Consider the following 20348-nt stretch of genomic DNA (forward strand, 5'->3'; position numbering starts at 1 on the left):
TTTTTAGGGTATTAACTTGGTGTTACACTCATGCACTCATGACGTAGCAACGTTTGGTTTCTTTTTTTTTTTTTTTAACTTGTAGCTTTACTGTTGCTCATCTTGGGAAAAAAAGAAAAAAAAAAAAAAGCAAAACACGTTTTTGTTCATTCATAACGGAGGGCCGGGACCTCCCGGCCCCGACCTGTCCCCTTCGTGTCCCCGTGCTCCGCCCTGCAGACGTGGCGCCGGCGGGGCCGGGCCGTGCCGTGCCGAGCCGGGACAGGGCCGGGACGGGGCCGGGACCAATCGCGGGGAGCGGCCGGGGAGAGGCGGGGCCGGGCCGGGCGCGATGAGCGGGGCGGCCTCGGGCGGCGCGGGGCTGCGCGGCGGGGCTCCGGCTGCGGGGCGCCCGCGGGGCATGGCCGGCGGGGCGGGATGGCGCCTGCTGCCGGTGCCGCCGCCGCCGCCGCTCGTGGTGGTGGTGGTGCTGCTGCTGCTGCTGGTGCCGGGCGGCCTGGGCAAGCCGACGGCGCGGCAGGAGCGGGCGCGGCCCGGCGCCGCGCAGCAGCAGCAGCAGCACGAGGACGGCCCGGGCTTCCAGTACGACCACGAGGCCTTCCTGGGCAAGGAGGAGGCGCGGAGCTTCGACCAGCTCAGCCCCGAGGAGAGCCGCGAGAGGCTGGGGTGAGACACTGAGGCCCGGGCGGCGGGAACGTGGCAGGGGAGGGCGCGGGGCGGGGCGGGACGGGACGGGACGGGACGGGGCGGGAGGGCGGCTGCGGGCGGTGGGCGCCCCCTCGCTCCGGCTGCCCGGGCCCTGACACCTCGGCGCTTTCTTCCTCCTCCCCGCACGGGAGCGGCCGACCGGACACGGTCACTTTCCTGGCTGGTCGCTTTCCTCCGGGCACCCGGCAGCGGCACGCCGCCGGAGCGCTTTGCTGCCGCTGCTCCTCGCCTCCGGGACGCCTGCCTGCACCGGAGGTGTTGGAATCGAGTTGAGGCCATGTCTCTCTTCCCTTCATCGCAGCTCTTTCAGTTTAAGCCTACAGGTTTTCCACTTGTGACAGCTTTGCCCGCTGTGATAGTGCCGCGCTTGCTTCCACGCTGCTCTTTGCACCTAGAAGACAATTGCCTTCTGTTAGCACTTCTCCCTCGTTTACACTTACAAGAAGTCAGATTGCTAATTAGGACTAAGTCTAACGGTTGAAAGATTGTTTTATTTTAAATAAGCAGAAAATATTAAATGAACAGAAAGTAATTTAAAGTGTCTGTACATTCTCACTAAGACTAGCTTTTCAGTTACTCCCCTTCTACAGGGAGTGGCGCTTACTCATTGTATGTCTGTAGTTCTATCACAAGCTCATGTTGTAGTGTCAGGGTTGTCTCAGAGTGACCCTGTTGGTCCTTCTGGAAGCTGTCACTGCTATTTACCTGTATCTCAGTAAGTAAACGGATGAAGCAGTTATCAGAAATGACCAATTTTTTCCAGAGTTTGAAAAAGGAGCAGAAGAAACCATCTCAGTACATTCCATCTATGACTTAGTTTCCAATAAAAGTATATCGCTAACAAGGACATCTTTTAAACTGTCTACGTTTATTCTTGCGCCAGAACAGACTTTTTCAGTTGGGGATATGATTTGATGAAGTAGCTGGATTGCTCTTAAGCAGCTTTTACAAACACCAACTCAGCAAGGGAAGACGCTTTTAGCAATCTCACTGAGTGCACCTCAGAGAGGTGACACAGGCATGTTAAGCTGGTGACACAGGCATATTAAGCTACAGCCACAGTCAAACACCTTTTATGTGGACATGACTTAAAGACTTCCTCTGAGAACCAAAGTCCACGTTGTGGGGTGAGCATTGTGCAGCAAAACATCACAGATGTTTTGTAAATGCTTTCTGCGAGAAAATGGGAATATATAGTATACTGCTGTAACCAAAGCATGTGCTACTGTTACTGCACCTTCCTTAAGAAGGATGGCAGCGTATCATCCTGTGGAATTGCAGGGCTAGACAGCAGTAACACAAAGCTACCCTCATCTTCCAGTAAACAAAAAGGACCTAGCTAGTACATAGAAAAAGCCCTGCAAGCAACTACTCACATCCTTTGTGGAGGAGCAGCTGAGCAGTAAAATCTTGGTTTGTGATCATGACACATACAGCCCATAATTTTATCATAACCTTGGAGTACACCTGCCCTTAGGACATTCCTTGACAGAAGCATCCCTGTTCTCCCTGTCCTCCCACACTGAATCACTGGATAAGGGAAGAATCACAGATTTCCTACCTATGTGCAGTACCACAACTCACTTGGTTTTGGAGAAGCACGACATAATCCTAGTGCAGCAGCCAAGGGCTGCATTAAGGGAGTGGTGATGGGCTAAGAAGAAGAGTGGGACCCCAGTCCTTTGAACCTTCTCCGTGCCATTTGTGTTGGGCCTGTCATTTTCAGCAAATACAGAAGATGCTTACAGATCCTACCAATATAAACATTTGTTATTTATTCTGAGTTTATCCACGTACAGTTGTGCTGAGCATCATGTGCAGAGGGGAAGCCTTCCACTTTCAGCCACTTTGTAGCAGTGATTTCCTTACCCCAACTTTGTTTCATCACCAGATGCATTTACAGGCTGGCAGATCTAATCTGTCTAACAGGAGACTGTATGTTGCATGTGTCCTCTAGCTACTCTATTAGTTTCTCACCTCATAATACTGATTGTTATCCCACCTAAGTTAAAGGGAGAACGTAAGGTTTCAGGTATTACACACTCGTACATGTAACTTCCTGGGTATGACTTGGCACTGCATGTCTTAACACGCTCCATGAATTTTTGATATATTCAAGAATTAACTATTTAAAATGAAGGCACTAATGCCTGTCAGACAATATACAGTAGCTCCACTACAAAACTTAGAATGATCCCAAGCCCTTTTGTAGGTAATTATCAGTGTAAAATGTGAGGTTTGCAGTCCACCTTTGGGAGCCTGTAGGCAAGACTATTTCTTTGTCCCCGTTCTCATCTGGGAAGCAGAGTAAAAGAGTGCATATGGATGCAATGGAGCTATAAAAACAAGAGTACAGATGAAAAAGATAAGGCACAGGACATTTTATGGTAAAGAGTCTTGACTGCTTTGGTGTTAAAAATACCAAAGAGCTGCTAGCAGAATCACTTTTTGCAACTTACTCCATTTAATAAGACAGAAATATCAGCTAAAGCAGTTAAGTCAAATTTGTGGTGGAGCAAATTCATTGACAAATACAGCCCGTCATGCAGTGAAAGGGACCCCGGCAGTCAATTCCCCATGAGATTTACACAAAAGAGAAAGGTTTTCCAGTCAGTTAATTCATACTTACCTACTTTAGAAAGCAAATTCTGTAGCCCCTTTTTTTCCCCTATCACTCAGAAATACCATGTTTATGAATTCAACAGCTGGACCCCAAACCAGTATCCATTAAGCTCTGACTTGCAGTAGATGAAACACACTACAAACCCGATACTACCAGGTTCACATGACAGTGCTGCAAATTCAGTAGAACCTGCTGCTGTTGCTTGACTAAGGCTCAAGAAAGGACATCGCTTTACTCGCTGAGCAGTTCCCATCAGCCAGTGCCAGCTTTCCCTCTGGGGAACCAAGATGTTGAATTGCAAGAAATAGTTAAAAATTCAGAACTTTTCACTGTCTCCTTTGGCTGCCTGGAGATCTAGGGAGCTCACCTGTTGAATTTCAAGTCAGGATTTAGACAAGACAGCTACTTCTCTTACCCATTCTTACAAATGACATATAACTAGACCAAAGGGATGGTGACTGAGGCTATGGATAATGGTCATTTTGATTATCTTGAGTTGGCGACAGGGTGGTCACCAAACTGCTGGGTGCAGTGCAGCTACAGAGAGTTTGCTCCTGTGGTCTCGTGAGCGGTGGTTCAAGGGTTCAAACTGCTGATGTGCCCAAAGCCAAACTGGATGTGCACAGGAGACATGAGGCTGATTGCCCCAGTTCAGGAGGAGACTACGTTGTTTCTCATAGGGTGGTACCCGGGATATTATAATGCTCCAACAAATTTATATACAAGCTGTGAGATTGAAGCTGCATTCTTATTTTAGATAAAGGTATTTTTTTATCATTTGGTATACCACTGTATCTGGGACAAAAGCCAGTTTTACAAGCTCAAACGCAAACTGGTGGTAGTTAGCAATTAACAGGGGTCCTCATGAGATTTATTACAGAGAATCTAAATGGTGGAGGAGAGAGTTGCTTTTTTTTTTTTTTTTAAACAGTTTTTCAGGTCAGTTTTACTTGCAGCTGTGTGTAGAACTTTTCAAAGGTGGAAGCTTCCTTGGGAGTACCCAAGTACCTTCCCTTCTGCTGATTTCAACAGAACTTGAAGCTAGCAGCTTTACGTAGGGCAGTTGCTTATATCCCAATTGCCAGCAATGACTGGAGACCCGCATTAATGAGTACCACGCACTCCCGGCAATACAAGCAATATTTCTTTTATCTAGAAAAAAAAGAAAAGAAATGGAAAGAAGCAGAGGGACAGCAATGGAAGGGAAGACTAAATGGTGCACGTGCTCAACATCGCACACAAAGTTGCACACACAACTCACTCCAGCCTAGCATCAGTCTGCTGGAGGGCCACTGGAGAAACTGCAGGTGTCTGCAAAATCCCAGCTTTTTGCCCTGATTGCATCTGGCAAACATCAGTACAGGCTTTCTCCTGAGGTGAAGTCAGTTTCCTATTCTGAGTCCAGCATAGCTACCCGCTATGGACACTGAACAGGTGCCCTGTAGTTAGTAGATAGTATCTAAGAAATTGAGGTATCCTCTGAGATAGTTTGTTCACTAACTTTGATGGTTCAAATTCCAATTGAATTATTCATAGCAATATTGATTAATGAATAATGTTCCTTAAGATAACCTGCAAAATTGAAGAAAGTTTTAGCCAGAAGGACAGCTTTCTAAATTTTGGGCGTTACATTTTTGTGGAAAATCAGGGCCAGATAAAGACTACTAAAATTGGACTGACGTGCAGTTTGGTTTTCTTTTGACTCTTACGGATGCCACTCTCTTTTTACAGGAAGATTGTGGATAGAATAGATGAAAACAAAGATGGCTATCTCACAACAGAGGAACTGAAAAACTGGATTAAACGGGTACAGAAACGGTATATCTATGAAAATGTTGCTAAAGTTTGGAAAGACTATGATCTGAACAAGGACAATAAAATCGCCTGGGAAGAATATAAACAAGCCACATATGGTTATTATCTAGGTAAGATAACGTCTTCAGATGATATGCTCAATGACGATTGGGGTTATAAGGCATGATTTCATGCCTTATAGCCAACAGGAATTTGGTGTCACATTTAGGACTTCTGGAAATCGCATTAAATTTTATAGACACTCAGAGGTCAAAAGCACTTTTTTATTGCATTATTTCTGTATTTCAGCCATTTCCACATGGGTCACCACTACACAGAAGGTTTTACAGAGGGCTTGTTCGATGTACTGATGAAGATTAATTAAGGTCTCCTACTCCAATTAAAAAATAGATGATTTTTTAACATTAAAATTAGTATTTTTATTCAAAAACAATATATTGCATAATTAACCAATGTTTCTCAATTCAGTCTCTCAATTTGTTAAGATTTTAGATGCTAAAAATTTAGGCTGGGTATAAGCTATAGCAAAATTATTGAATAAAATAGTTTATGTGGAGTAACATGCCTCAGGCTGGGATCAGCTATAAATGAAAATCCTTAGAAATGAGACAAAAGAAACATCTATTAAAACTATACCTGATTTTTTTTTTCTCCAACTTGCATTCCCTTTAGTTTTTCTAAGTTAACGAAGGGAAAGGAAGAGAAGAGATTACTTAAGCTACGGGGCAATGCTGACAGACCACTAATTGGTAGTAACTGACCATGAGTACATTTCTACTGGCAATGAGAAGACAGTGTCTAGCTACCATACAGGTAGTTTTTTGAGCAAGATTCCAATAGCAGTATTAAGTAGAAGTTCTACCCTAGATGCAGATGGGGCTTACTACATTTTTAAAGGTAATATTTTGTCTCACATCCCTGTAGCAGTATCTCTGGGAGCCTTTCTCAGCCCTCTGTCTTTGCTCTTTGTTATCCCCAAGAGCTGGAGGACAGCTACTATATTGTGATCATGTGTTAATACACACTTAAAATTCACATCTGTGATTACCAGCCTAGTCTTTTTCAAATGTTTATCTCCCAACATGAGAAAATACTCATAATGATTGCACAATTAATATCTTTGAATTCAGTTTAGTTTTCCTATTCTAAAAATTATATCAAATACCGTTCATTGTATGTCTCTAAACACCCTGAAAAAATGTCTTTGTTTTAAAGTGAAAATAATTGATAGGCTCTGTGTAGCAGAGGCGTAGCAGTTCAGTAATTTCAGTCAGTCTGCCAGCTTCTGAAACCACTTTTCCTTGGTTTGCTTGCTTTTTGAAACTGGAGAGTTGTGTAGGTCATACTGATTCCTAAGAAGTATAAAACTTCTGTGAATGAAATCTACTCCAAATACTGCCTAAGCAGCGCTTATAAAAGCAGATTAAATAAATCTATGAAGTATAATATATGATACTGCAAAACCCTGGATTCCAACAGAGAACCTACTCAGCCATTTACCTTTACTACTAAGTCACCTTTAAAAATGACCCAAAGTGTTTGACCCTTGAATTAATTTCCAGCTTCATAGGAAAAGAAGTTCCTGTTCAACACAGCAGCTATTCTGGCAATAAGCGTTTGTATTTTTAGACTCTAACAGAGTACATGTCAGCAAATTAAGGGGCTTTATCACATTAGTACACTTGAAAAGGAACAAAATTTTGAGATTGTCTTGATTAATTTGCAGAAAATCCAGAAGAATTCCAAGATGCAACTGATCGGCACAGTTTTAAAAAAATGCTGCCCAGAGATGAAAGACGATTCAAAACTGCAGATCTGGATGGAGACCTAGCTGCCACTCGTGAAGAATTCACAGCTTTCCTTCACCCAGAGGAGTTCGAGCATATGAAAAACATCGTTGTCTTAGTAAGCAGAGCAAAACCAGTAACATTATTTTTACTTTTACTTTTCAGATGAGCTTTGGAAAGCTTCTCTAACCTTTCCAGGCAGAGTTGAGAAAGAGGCACTCAGACACATACTTAATAGCCAGCTTGGGAACAAAAAGGGATACTTTTCTTGAAAGTACTTGATTTAGAGTTCTCAGTACAAGGAAGACTTGTTAAACACTCTTAGACTACTCCCAAGTGGAAACAGTCTTGGTATGGACTTGCACCAAAATAAAAGGAAAGGTATGCTGACATGAGGCTGCAAAGTGTGTGATGCCAGCTTCTATCTGCCCCTAACTTCAAACTTAAGCATGATGTCCAGTTTTCATTTATGTGCAGGGAGTTTTTTCAGCATGAGACTTGTATATTTTTTGTTCAAGCAACAATTGCATCAGAGTCTGTGAGAGCAGATTTGCCTGTGTACAAGGTCAGGTCAGGCCTCAAATGTGAAATGACTGAAGAGGGGAATAGCCAGAATTGTCAGTTCTCTCTTGATTACTTCAATGCAAAACTGTTTTCCAGGAAACCTTAGAAGACATTGACAAGAATGAGGATGGTTTTGTGGATCAGGATGAGTATATTGGTAAGTCTTAAAGTTTGTTTCTTATAAAATCTCCATATGTCCATCCTCTCTCAAGTCTACAGCAGTATTAACAAACCAAAGGTGAACAATTCTGTGTTTCAAAGTTGCCTATTTTCTACTAGTTATTTTCCTAGATTAATTAGTAAGTAAAACCCCATGTTTTTCTAAAGATTTTTGCAGTGATGCCTTATGTTTTTTATAGAAATATAAGATGATGCATTAAAAATCAACTGTATAAAAACAGGAGCAAGATTTAAGATTCTCAAAAAAGTTGTCAAGTGCATAAAAAGTAGCTGTGCGTTACTTAAATGTCAGAAAGAGATCAGCACAGGAAACATCAACAGGGGATCTGTCACAGTTACACAACTTTCAGTCACTCTAGGCAGCCAGCTACTGTCTTGCACTTAGACATATGAAAACTAAATGGAAACAAGACTAGAGATCAGCTGCACATAATACATTTCACCCTTTTGAATCATTATGCTGATACCAAAAGCTAACATCTCCCACTGCACTCACTCTGATGGGTTTTTAATCAAGAAAGTATCACCAGGAAAGCATTAGAGCAAGCTCAGATGAATCTTTCTGTTTCTAGTGGTGCTATAAAGATCACTTCTCATATAATCAGGAACAATATACACATGTTAATTAATGGCAGGGGGTTTCTTTTCCTTGTAAATTATATTTAGCCTCAGAATGTGAATGCTATTCATTTATGACTGAAATAACAGAGCAGCATAATTTCCACAGTAATTTCAGTTCATTCAGTGACATTACCTACATATAATTATAAGGTAATTGTCAACATTTGTTACCATGTGAATGCTGTTTTTTCTTGTCTTCTATAGATAGGAACATAGAATGTTCTCGTCACGATCACCCCACATTGGCAAGGATGATAAAAATCAAATTGACAGGACGTGTCAGATGCTTCAAATAAACAATATAATTTGCACTTTAAAAATGCAAAAAAGAAAGTGAATGTGTTGTCTGAAGTTTCTTTATGAGTAGAGAAAAACTGCTTAAAATATTCCTACTTCCCATTTTCAGATATAATTCTTTTCTTTTTGATCAAATTGGGGTTAAAAACAGAAAGCTAAATCTCTTCCTTGGTACTTTATAAGGAGCAATCAAAAAGTCCAGAAACTGCAGTCTCTGGATCAGGTATTTGATGGGGAAATCTGCTGAAGGTTGTAGAATGATTACTCCCTCCCCACTTCTCCCTCCCATTTTGACTTCTACAAAATTTGGTTTACGTTTTATAAAAGCAGCTAAGCAGAATATCTCTAGTCATGTTAAGCATAGAGAACTAAATTCTCACTGTGCCAGTGTACAGTGTATTTCAGGGACACTGTGGACAGTTCTACCAACAGAGATCTTCAGCGTAGTACACATCCTCCCACTGCAGGGCAAGGGGAGGCTATTCTTAGATTTGAGATCTATGTTTTCACTTCCTATGGATACCTGCAAGCCTGTGACCCTGAGACCACCCATGTGGGCTGCACTTTTCCTTAGCGTATTCTTGAAAGCCAGAACCACAAGGCATAGGAGTACCATCTATAAAACAAGCTTTAATACCAATAGAGAAATGGAAGGCTTGAGGAATAAGCAGCCCTGATGAGCAGAAAACAGTTGATTAGCCACAGTGACCAGAAGGATAAAGTGAACACACTTATAATTCTTGAAGGACTTTTACTACTAGTAATTTGGAAGGCCTGTGACGTAAAGGACAGATACAAATCAATACTTGTTCTTAATAATCACTGCTACTCTCCCAACCCTGTTTATACAGGTAGCAGCTGCCACGGTAGTGTTTTCCTACTGATGCTTCTTAAACATAACACAGGACTAATGTACAATGTACAGAGCAGCTCACGGACATAATCTATGCATCCTATGTCACAAATGGTACTCCCTCCCAAGGTACCAAGCTATGGCAAGTGCACTGCGTATAGTTTCTCATAGACAGAGCATACCACTGATGCAGGACGTTCTTTCCGGGTTTTTCTTTGTAGAATAATACCTTCTAGTGGAGTTTGCTGCAGAACTGTATGGTTAAAAAGGACTCCTTTTCTAAGATGGATTTCTCTTAAACAGACCTCTCTGAAAGCAGGATAAAAGCATTCACTTCTATTTAGCAATTTTTGTTTTCCTGAGTTTCCTCTGTGCCTTTTATTCTCTCAGCCACTCTGCTGGCTGAAGTCTGATTTTATCCACGGAGACATTTGCTGACAGGGACAAGATAAAATTGCTACATCCCTTTCTCCTCATGTGATGGAGCTCAGCCCTAATGCTCATGATTGCAATTTAACAATAGATCCTTAAAGATTTTTTTTACTCAAATTAAAGTGGCTGAAGGCCTTTGGACAGGTTCACCTTTCATAAAAGTGCACTGTTTATGAGGCTAATATACTAGGGTAACATAAGAACAGACAGTCACCAGCAGAGAAGAAGTAGGCCTGAAAGAAGATATACACAGCTACTCTACACCCCACATTTCATATTCTGTACAAAGAAATGCTGTGCGAAGAGTTAAAGGTTTAGTCTTCCTCTGAGGAACACCATGCAAATGTCTTTAGTTTATGCATAATTTTCAAATTAAGTATGACTTGAGTGAGACCTTTCTTTCCTTTCCAGCTGATATGTTTGCAAATGAAGAGGGTGGACCAGAGCCTGACTGGGTGATTACAGAGCGTGAGCAGTTTTCAGATTTTCGTGACCTCAACAAGGATGGAAAGATGGACAAGGAAGAGATTCAGCACTGGATTCTCCCACAAGACTACGATCACGCACTAGCCGAAGCCAGGCATTTAGTCTATGAATCGGATGTAGATAAGGTACTTAGAGTTCTAGTGTATTAAGAAAAAAAAAAGCAACATTAAAAAAACAAACAAGAAGAACCACTTAAACATAATATCAATTAGCAAGAAGTGATTCCTAATAATTTTCCTTATTAGTACACTTTAGGTGGAGTTTTAGAGGCTAGACGTGCTAGTGCCTTAATGTATTAATGCAAACTTCAGTTGGTAGGGTAAGAATCACAAATGAGTAAAACACAATTTAACTCTAGAAGTTGGCTTTCATTAGGTTACATAAAATCTTCTTAAACCTGCAAGTTTTAACACAGTAGAAATATTTTTTCTCTTTAAGACTGGTCATAGGTTTTGTATATTAATTTAAACTACAAGAGGGAAAAAAAAGAGATATGTTACCCAGGAGGTAGGAAAAAGCCCAGGTTTCTATACTGAAACATACATCTTTGGCTTAAAGACTGGCTCAATACATCCACTTCCTCTAACATTTCAATAAGCAGTTTGACCCAACTGAAGCCAGTGGGACTTACGACTTCCACTTGGATCAAAATCTCACTCACCATGACAGCTAAAATGATTCCTGAATCTTTAGTCTGCCGCTTTGTAGAGCTCTTGTATGTCTGTGTTGGTCTTTTACTTAGCTTTGAAAAAGTTCTTACAGAGATTTTATTTTCCTCCCACCAGGATCAAAAGCTAACAAAAGAGGAAGTTCTAGACAACTGGAATATGTTTGTTGGAAGTCAAGCTACTAATTATGGGGAAGACCTCACAAGAAACCATGATGAGCTATGATACAGTGTACCAAGCAACATGCCACAGACCTTTTCTCCACTTTACTGAAGTCACCGGGTCCATCCCCTCTTTTAGGGGAAGATGGGCAAGGGACACACTCACGACTGAATGACTTGCATTAATATATTTCTAACATGCCAGCTTATTACCTCAGAAACTGCATAGAAATAGCATTTTAGTCTCTTCACATGGTTAAATACAATATCTAATTACTGTAGTTCTATTTTTGGAAAAAAGTAGTATATTGGAGCCTAACCTGGGAAAGACACTTAAAACAACTCCAAGGACCTTTAATAATAATACATTTTCTTCAAATACCCATTTTTACCATAGTGAAATGCAGCTAGGATTAGAAAGAAACCTAGTTTTTGAAATAGATGAGGTTGTTTAGCTGTCTTTTTTAATAGCATATAACAATTTAACAATTTAGAATTATAGTTTCACTCTTCTGTACAGAGAAAAGATTTAACAAGTTCCCCGGCCTTTTTCTCCACACTCCATTTTTCTCTCCTAGTTTGGGCCGGAGTTAACCAGCAGCCCTGTGGGCCATATCTTTACAAGGGCAACTTATACAACTGGCCCTTCCCTCTAACCCCCATTGCAGCGCAGAGGCAGCACACGTGGCCTAGCACCCATGCTGGCATTCCTCGGCAAGGGTTGTAGAGTTCGTAGTGACAACTGTTCCTTCTGACAACAGAACAACATACAATTGTTTGTGGGCTGCTAGTTATGCTGTTTCCTGGGAGGAATTATGCCACATGGAGCATAATTTATCTCACGCTTTTCGCACTTTACCGAAGCCATACTCTTGTTCACACAGTGTGAATGGCAGCAGTTCTGTGATGGAGAAAGAATGAGACATATCACCCCTCTGGGCCTTCTGTCTTCTGTGCCACATCAGGGGACAGATTCATGTGGCTACAGTTCTAGTTTTGTATGTATGTACGTATAAGTACGTGATACTGAAGCAACTACATGGAGACAGCTTTCCTTCCAAAGATGGGAGTAAGCTTTCCACACAGGTGCTTTCTTTTTAACTGTATAATGTGAGCTGTTACATATATATTTTTGTATACCTAACTCAGATAAGTTTGGTTGTTTTTAAATGTACTGGTTTTAAAATATGCATGATAAAACCATTACTTCTTTTTGATACTCTGAAGGTGCAATAACACTAATACAGACTAGCATAGAGAGATGATGTGAAATCAGGAACCAAGCATTTAAAGCCAGTAGTTCCTCAAGCACTGGATCATTGACAGGTCCTGCAGCACTGGCTGGTCATCTACAAACAGCAGCTGGGCATATGGCACCAACTGTTTCTTCTTCACCTCATTAAAAAAAATAGAAGTATGTCCAATGTATATAGTTGCTATCACTATTACTAGAATCTGTTCTGAACACTAAGGTCACATAAGAACTGTGGTTAAATATTTTAATTTCAATTGAAGATAATTCTAGATTACACACTCTGGCAGAGATTACATGTTCTTGCTAGCATAATTATTAAGCTTTTGGTGTGCACTTATGACATTGCCAGCAATGTCTCCTAAAAGTCCCTACCTCTTCCACTAACATACAGTAGGACAGATGTCATAAGATATAAACTGTTTTTGCTTTTCCAGTACTTCCATGTCAAAGTAATACCTAAATGCAGTGTTATCTAAGAAGCAATAAAATTGTATTTTGGCACACGTAAAACATTACCTGTTTTGTTTATTGTTTGGATTTGGAAAGTCTTAGTATATTCCATAATCATAACAATCTTGAGAAGGTGGGTTTTCTGTTTGTTTTTTTGCAGTCCTTTCATACTAAAGTTTGACATTTTTATATTTTAGTAACAGAACTGCTGTGCTCTCTCTGCACTTGGATCATCTTCCATTGTTTCAGGAAACAATACCTTAAAAGGCCTCAGAAAAACAAACAAACAAAAAACTTGTTTCCTGCAAGTGAAACTGCAGCCCAGACTAGATGGGAAGCTAAGGATTTTCACTGGTGCCCAAGGGAAGGTTGTTTGCTAACTCTTGTTGAAATTCAGTGGGAGTTGGGTGCTGAGACACTAAGCATCATTGCCTTCAGCTAAACATGACACTTCCAAATCCGCTGCATTCTGTCCCAACAAAAAACTGCATCTGAGCTTTGACAAGCAATCACATCTTCTTCCACATTACTCAATAAATTTGGAATGAAATTAGCATCAAATGAGAGAGAAATCATGTTCCTGTATTTGTTCTCAGTTTCTATTAAAGCTTGGAACACATTCGGCAGTTTCTAGTATAAAACTATGCTTACATAAATAATAGTGCTGAAGTCATAGGAGTTATGCATGCAAACAGGAACTGGAAATATAGACCAACTATATTTTTCAGTTTTTTTTTTTTTTTTTTTTTTTTAAAAAAATGAATGGTACTCAGGTAGAGTATGCCAAGCTATGAAAAAGGCAAACATGCCAATTAATATGAGATTTAAGATAATAAAGTGTCAATCATTGTAATGGGGTCATATTAAGATTAGGAGCATTTTTATAAAGCAGGATACAGAAACATGACTATCATTGATGTGATTTCACACTAAAGGCTACCCTGTTTCTGTAGCTCTTTATGGTGTTTCACTTACCAACACTGAGCAATGCACAGTACATTTTGTGCACTAAATTTTCCTTTCAAGCTCAATGCACTCAGGAAGAGTAACTCCAAAAGAGACGACAGCTTCTGGGTTTAAATTTAACACTATTTAAGGAAAGCAAACCTTTGCTAGGGGATATAACTGTTAACATTGTGATTTTTCAAGCCTAAGGTTTCTAATGGGGTTTGACTGTTCCAGAGATAACATTTTTTTTCCTAGGTAACATATTTCAAGTCATATTATGAGCAAATGTTACAAAATTTTAGTGTAATGTGAAATACTGTAATGTCAGATAGCATTATTTATCTGCTTAATATGACTAAAACCATTAATTGCTGGGAGCCATACTTCATTCCAGCAACATGAAAATTCATTTTGTGCCTATCTTGTCAGTTATTGTGGATTTTCTTAATGAATAGTGACGTAGTGAAATTCTGTTGGGAAATGTGTTTATATATTTCCAACTGCAGGTTCTGTATGGTAACTCTTATTACATAAATCGTCCATTAACTACACGTTTTCATTATGCCTATGCCACAGTACGTCAAAGGTGCATTTTTCCTACTTACATATCTGGAATAGCCATTATTATTGCACATGCAGTTTTAATTCTTAGAATTTATGAAATGAATTAAGTGGCTAATGTTCATTGTCTTATATTTCCATTTAATGATTCAATCAGGTTAAATCTGTCTCCTGTTCCAATCAAGGTACTTTTCATAACTCCCTGAGGAAAGGAGAATGCAGCTCATCCTTATCTAATTATATTTACACAAATATCTTAAAATAGCGCCATACTGCTTTACTGGTGCAGTACAGAAGTCGACCTTGATCCCAGTGAAGTTAATGGCAGAACTCCTTGCCCCTGTCTAGAGGGATTAAGGCCTTAGCCACATAAAAGCAAGCAGAAGAACAATAGGATGGTGAGATTTGAGGTTAGAAGTAACCATGTGACCATCAGATCCTGATCTCCTTTTTACTACTGAGCAGTAACTTCTAGGAGTTTAAATCAATTCATACACATGTAAGCTATATAGGGCATAAGTCTAACTCAGGGAAGTCCACTGTCTAATATATCACTGCTCTGTTCAAATAAACTTACCCTTTTACTGAGTGATGTTGGTGTCACTCCTGGACAGCAAGTTGCCATTAGCAAATGTGACCATTAGCAAACGTAATTCATTTTGCAAGGTGGCAGAAGGGGCCACAGAAAATGCTTCAAGGGCAAAGATCTTGCAAAACCTGGCATGGCTTGTAGTGAAACACTTGGAACTACCCACCACTAATAAGCAGTACTCTTCTCTTTTCATCACTCTAATTTAGTGTGCTATGTTCCATTTAATATGCCAGCAAGGAGCACATTAACCAAAGTTGCTAAATAACAAAGAAAAATATGAGGATTATTTTCCCCTGAATTTTCAGGGACCAGTGAGGCTGACGTCTTTCAAACCCAAGTGCTGTGCAGATTCCAAACCTTTCAAAGCAGCCTCAGAAACAAAAGGTATCAGCTTTCCCATAGTGTGAAAGTATACAAGGGACACACATGCACATGTGACAGCATAGGCAGCTTCACACCTGCATTTTGTCTTTCCATAGGGTGAGATAAAATCTATTCCCCAGATGGGAGCATCTCCTCCCTGTGCCAGTCACAAGAGTACAATCATTATGTATGTGCGTTACTGTTCCTGTTGATTATTAAGGGATATCTATCTTCAGCACAAATATTAGGGTAGCAGAGTTCTGGAGCTCAGTTTCAGATACTGCACGTGTGTCATTTTTCCTTGTCCAAACTAGCTTCAGAACTTGCTGTATAAGGAAAATGCTAAAGATTCTATGTGCCAGTGGAAAAAAATGTTTCATAAAGTATTCAAATATGATCTGGATGGCTAGCATTTGCAGTTTTATTATTTGTTTAAGTGTTTCAAGGTTGGCCTCATTTGTGAGGTCTGAAACCACCACGTATCTGAAATTCCAGAAAAGCTATATAGAACAAGTCATGTCATGGTACTGAATCTGAATGGTAATTAAAGGTGACACATACTTTAGACACATACATTAGAAATGACGTTTCATCATATCAACAAAGAATAACTTACTCATCAAGATGCTTCATCCCTGAAGATGCTATAATGTTGATGGCCAAGGTTTAGGTAAAAATAGAGTGTAAAAATAGTCACTCAATAGCCCACTCCAGTGTGAACCATCTTCTTACCAGCTAAGGCCACCATTTGATTCTGAAGAAGGCTGAGAGAAGCATGATACAAACTCTGTGTGGTCACCATGAATCCCACCACTGATGAAATTAACAAGTTGGTATCAAGTCCACAACACCTAGGAAGGGACGAAAAATAAATATCATTCTAATTGTCAATTACTAAATTCCCAGAGAACGGAGCTCAGAACTGGCATCTGTGTTTGGGCAAAAGCCAGTGAATGTAATTTCCACTGCCCTGGTCACCCATTCAACCATCCACTTTAAGTTCAGCTGCACTGAAGTTCTGCTAACATGGCTTTCACACTGCTTCTCCCAGGGCCCTGGTTGTTGGAATACAGAGAAGAAAGGAATGCTGGTTGAGAATTGATCAAATGAAGAAGTGGCAGAGATAGTTAAATAGTTTTAGATAGTTAAAACTTCTTGAAACCTTCAGTTGATAACCGGTAACGTAGAACAAACATCTTAAAATCATAGAAAGGATTATTTTTATTATTATTAAGTCGACCACACGTTAATTCCATAGGCAGTAGTAAAGAGCAGCTGGAGAGATTTCCTGCAATCAAACAGAAACCAAAAGGTTATTCTCTCCATTTAGAAGGTCATAGAATGGCTGGGGTTGGAAGGGACCATAAAGGGCACCTAGTTCCAACTCCACTGCCATAGGCAGGAATGCCATGCACTAGGTCAGGTTGGCCAAGGTCCCATCCAACCTGGCCTTGAACACCTCCAGGAATGGGGCATCCACAGCTTCTCTGGGCAATGTGCTCCAGGGCCTCACTACCATTACAGTGAAGAATTTCTTCTGCATCCCTTCATAACGTATAGAAACACAACTGAAATAAAAGTGGTAAGATGAAGAGCAGTGAGAAATGACATGTTGAAATACTGCCTTTAAAATCTACTTTATTCAAGTGGAAACAAAACACTTTAAAAGGTGATAATGCTCGAAAAGCTATTTAACTCACCAGCCAAATTGAACTGACCAAAATCTAATTTATTCCTTGTCTTGTTTAGCAGATGCTTAAAAGATCAATATAGTTGTCTCTGTAGATCGGCATGAAATATTAACCAGTCTGAGTGTTCTGAAGCTTTTTACAACATATTCAGCCTCATTAAACATTAAGCAGCCTTGAAATATAAATATAAAATAACTATCAGCTTCCTATCCTTCATACACAGAACAAAGGTAGCTCAAAAGTGGGAAGCAGGAAGAAAAATATTAAATGAACTGGGAATTCAGAGAGAAGTTAACTTAGCAAAGCTGTCAGTATAAATTGACTCAATCAGATACACTTTACCATAAGGAAAGGTATTAGTGCAGTGTCAGTTTGTGAAACAGAAAACTATCTGCTAAGAAGCAAACAACAGTGTGGCATTTACAGCATAAGGAATTCATAAAAATATGCCTCTGACCGCAAATGTACCCATCTCAGGTGCAATCCTCATTTACAGTATGGCTCCTTTTACCCCTTATATTTCCTATAGGACCCACATCTCCATGAGTTCAATCAGAAGGAAGCCCTGTTCTCCTTTCTCTGCTTTTCATTACCATCTGGTATGTTAAAAATATCTGGGCAATACAATAGAAAAGAGTTTCAGGTTCAGTAAAGGGAAATGTCAGCTTTGAAAATCACTGAAAGTAACCGGACATAAACTGTCAAAATAAGTCAGCAAAACGGCGTGGTTATTGTCAGTACAGAACTCAAGTCTGCTATCTGAGATGTGGCTAAAGGTTATAGACAACACAGCGAGATGGCTCTACTACAACGTACAGATCAACTAATTTATCTATGAATGCTTTTCATTTTTAAATATGCAGCACATTTAATGCCTTTTTCTCCTATTTGCCTGCTTGCCTTATTATTACTGCACACGGATAGTCAAGTATAATTCAACCACACACGGTATTGCCTTTACCCCTGCAGAGTCTGGCAGGGTTTACAGAGAAGTTTTCTAAGCAGCTTTCTTATTGCTATTTCTTCTAGTATTGTCTAGGCATACAGATAACAGACCAGACATAACAGTGTTAAAATTTATTACAGCTTTCTCCACTCAGTTTGCGAAGATGGTAACAGCAAGAAGTGAAACTGTATAGGAATAATTCCCCATCGGATATACTAGATTTTGTAAAAAGTATACTGACCTATTAAGTTAGAACTATCAAATTCTCAACATGACAATAAGAATACCATTAATAAGTCATTACAAAAACCATAAGGAGTTGAGAATGAAACCCAGACACAAATTCAGTACACCTAGAGGCAAAATAAAATAGATATTTTTAAAATTTTGCAACATAAGCAAGATACAAGGGGACTTAAATAAAGAATAAGTGTATCAGGCACATTAAGAAATGATATTCAAATAATATTTAACATTGGACTGTTTTTGCTACATTCTTAGAACAGAACCAAAAATACCCTTTTGCATTACATCTAACTTTTCTACTTTCTTTACCTATATGCTACACTGTAAACAAGCATTTATTAGAACAGGAAAAAAATAAAATAAAAATCAAGTGTTCTACATTTATTTGCATGCCAAATTTGCAGATGTGGTTTATGGATAGGGTCACAATATCTTCAAAGGTACATTTTCAAATTAAATGAAAAAATGTTTTTAAGGGAAAAGATTATAGACTTTGTGAGCAAAGCCTGGCACCTTGTAGTTTATTCAAGGAGGTGAGTCATAACCTAACTGCAACATAGGCATGGGGAGGGCAAGCAGAGCCTTAGATCTCTTACTCACCTTGCTCATAATAAAACTTGGAACAATTTCAGATACAAGAAAAGTCCTGCATTACTAGAACCCCACTTGTCCTTTTCCTATTATGACTTTTTAAATATTATTATTATTATTATTTAATTCACGAGGGATACGTGGAGCTGCCCCTCCAGATCCACACAGCAGAGACAGTTATCCAAGGAGCCTCTCTCATCTCTTGCAGCCACAAAAAAGCAAAACGAAGCCACAACGTGGCACACGGATGAGGCTGCATGATGCAGACAGGAATGCGCAAAGCTCACTTAACTACTGCTAAGGAGCACCATGTGGTACCTTGTTTCCTTCTAAAATCTAAGTGTTTTGTCTAAATTGCAGGTCCTGTGGATTGATTGGGAATAAAGGTAACTTGACAATATTGTCAAGCATTTCTTTCATACCACACAGAAAGATCAAGCAAGACAGATTGTTCTTGCTGAGATTGCCACAGCTCTTTTAACCAAAAAATCTTCTCTCAAGTCTGTGCTCATTCATTGTCATCCTTGCATGTCTCAGCTTCTGGCATGTAGGAAACAAGCCAAACATTGGAGTTACAGGGGCACCAAAGTGCTGTGAAACTGGCATTGAAGATTAGGGTAGAACTAGCAGGCACAACGATGGGGATATGCAGGCAGCAGTAGTGTTGCTAAGGAAGAAGTGGATTTTACCTTTCCCACCGCTTTCCAATCAAACCTAAAAATCTAGCCTTTTACAAAGCAAAGCTATGTCAGTTCTGATGCTCTGCCCCGTTTGAAAATTTGAGATGAAAAATACTAGTGCCAAATTTGCTGTAAATATCTATTTGTGAAAGGTGTAGCAGTTCGTTTTGATGGAAGTCACGCTTATGCTGCTCTCAAGACGTCCATCCGAAACCAGCTTCTGAAACGCAATCTTTGAAGACTTGCAGGTTCTTTTTATGCAAGGCTTCTCCTGTTGATCCACACACAGCCTGTCCTCATTACTCATAGCGATATTACTGCAGTTATCTCCCTCCTAGCAGCAAACTTGCCCTGCATATGTTCAGATCAAAGCCCTACTGCAAAGCAGAGCCAATACTCCACTCCCTCTACTCCGGCTGTCTTCATCACCTTCCAACCTCTTCACAGCCTTCAGTCCCCAATATTCATGATCTCTCACCTGGATGTTTTTGGAGTTTTATTCCTATCTTTGACCCACAAGACAAACAGTTAATTTATTACATTCTTTGACAATGTCTTTTGGTTCAATGGTGGTACAGCGCTCAGCACAGTGAAATTGTGCCTCATGACTTGGATTCCTAAGAGTTACAGTAATACATGTAATAGAACAACCACAGTTTTAATTCTATTTGACTAAAATTCATACCTTGAGACTACCAAACCATGAAGAAATAGCATATAAGGGAAAGAGAAAACAATCACACTGATCAGAATGGCATACTGTAAATGCATCAAACCTCAGCTAGTATTAATGGCTCCAAAATATATATATATTTTTCTATCTTTCAATG

General features: G+C 40.0%; 1 protein-coding gene across 1 annotated transcript; it reads left to right on the forward strand.

Annotated features, from left to right (window-relative positions):
* Window positions 1–378: 378 nt before the first annotated feature.
* Window positions 379–12954, forward strand: RCN1 (reticulocalbin 1). The gene is made up of 6 exons (XM_040558737.1): window positions 379–666; window positions 5063–5256; window positions 6873–7051; window positions 7594–7654; window positions 10292–10491; window positions 11152–12954. The coding sequence occupies exons 1-6, from the start codon at window positions 401–403 to the stop codon at window positions 11257–11259; spliced, it is 1008 nt and encodes a 335-aa protein (XP_040414671.1). The 5' UTR covers window positions 379–400; the 3' UTR covers window positions 11260–12954.
* The last annotated feature ends 7394 nt before the right edge of the window (window positions 12955–20348 follow it).

The sequence above is a fragment of the Cygnus olor genome, chromosome 5, assembly GCF_009769625.2.
Source record: "Cygnus olor isolate bCygOlo1 chromosome 5, bCygOlo1.pri.v2, whole genome shotgun sequence".
Classification (NCBI taxonomy): domain Eukaryota; kingdom Metazoa; phylum Chordata; class Aves; order Anseriformes; family Anatidae; genus Cygnus; species Cygnus olor.

Excerpts from the sequence above, each read along its gene's own strand:
- RCN1 (XM_040558737.1), top strand. The coding sequence starts at position 401 with ATGGCCGGCGGGGCGGGATGGCGCCTGCTGCCGGTGCCGCCGCCGCCG. Across the intron at positions 667-5,062 it reads GAGAGCCGCGAGAGGCTGGG|GAAGATTGTGGATAGAATAG; the intron begins GTGAGACACTGA and ends CTCTTTTTACAG. Across the intron at positions 7,052-7,593 it reads TGAAAAACATCGTTGTCTTA|GAAACCTTAGAAGACATTGA; the intron begins GTAAGCAGAGCA and ends ACTGTTTTCCAG.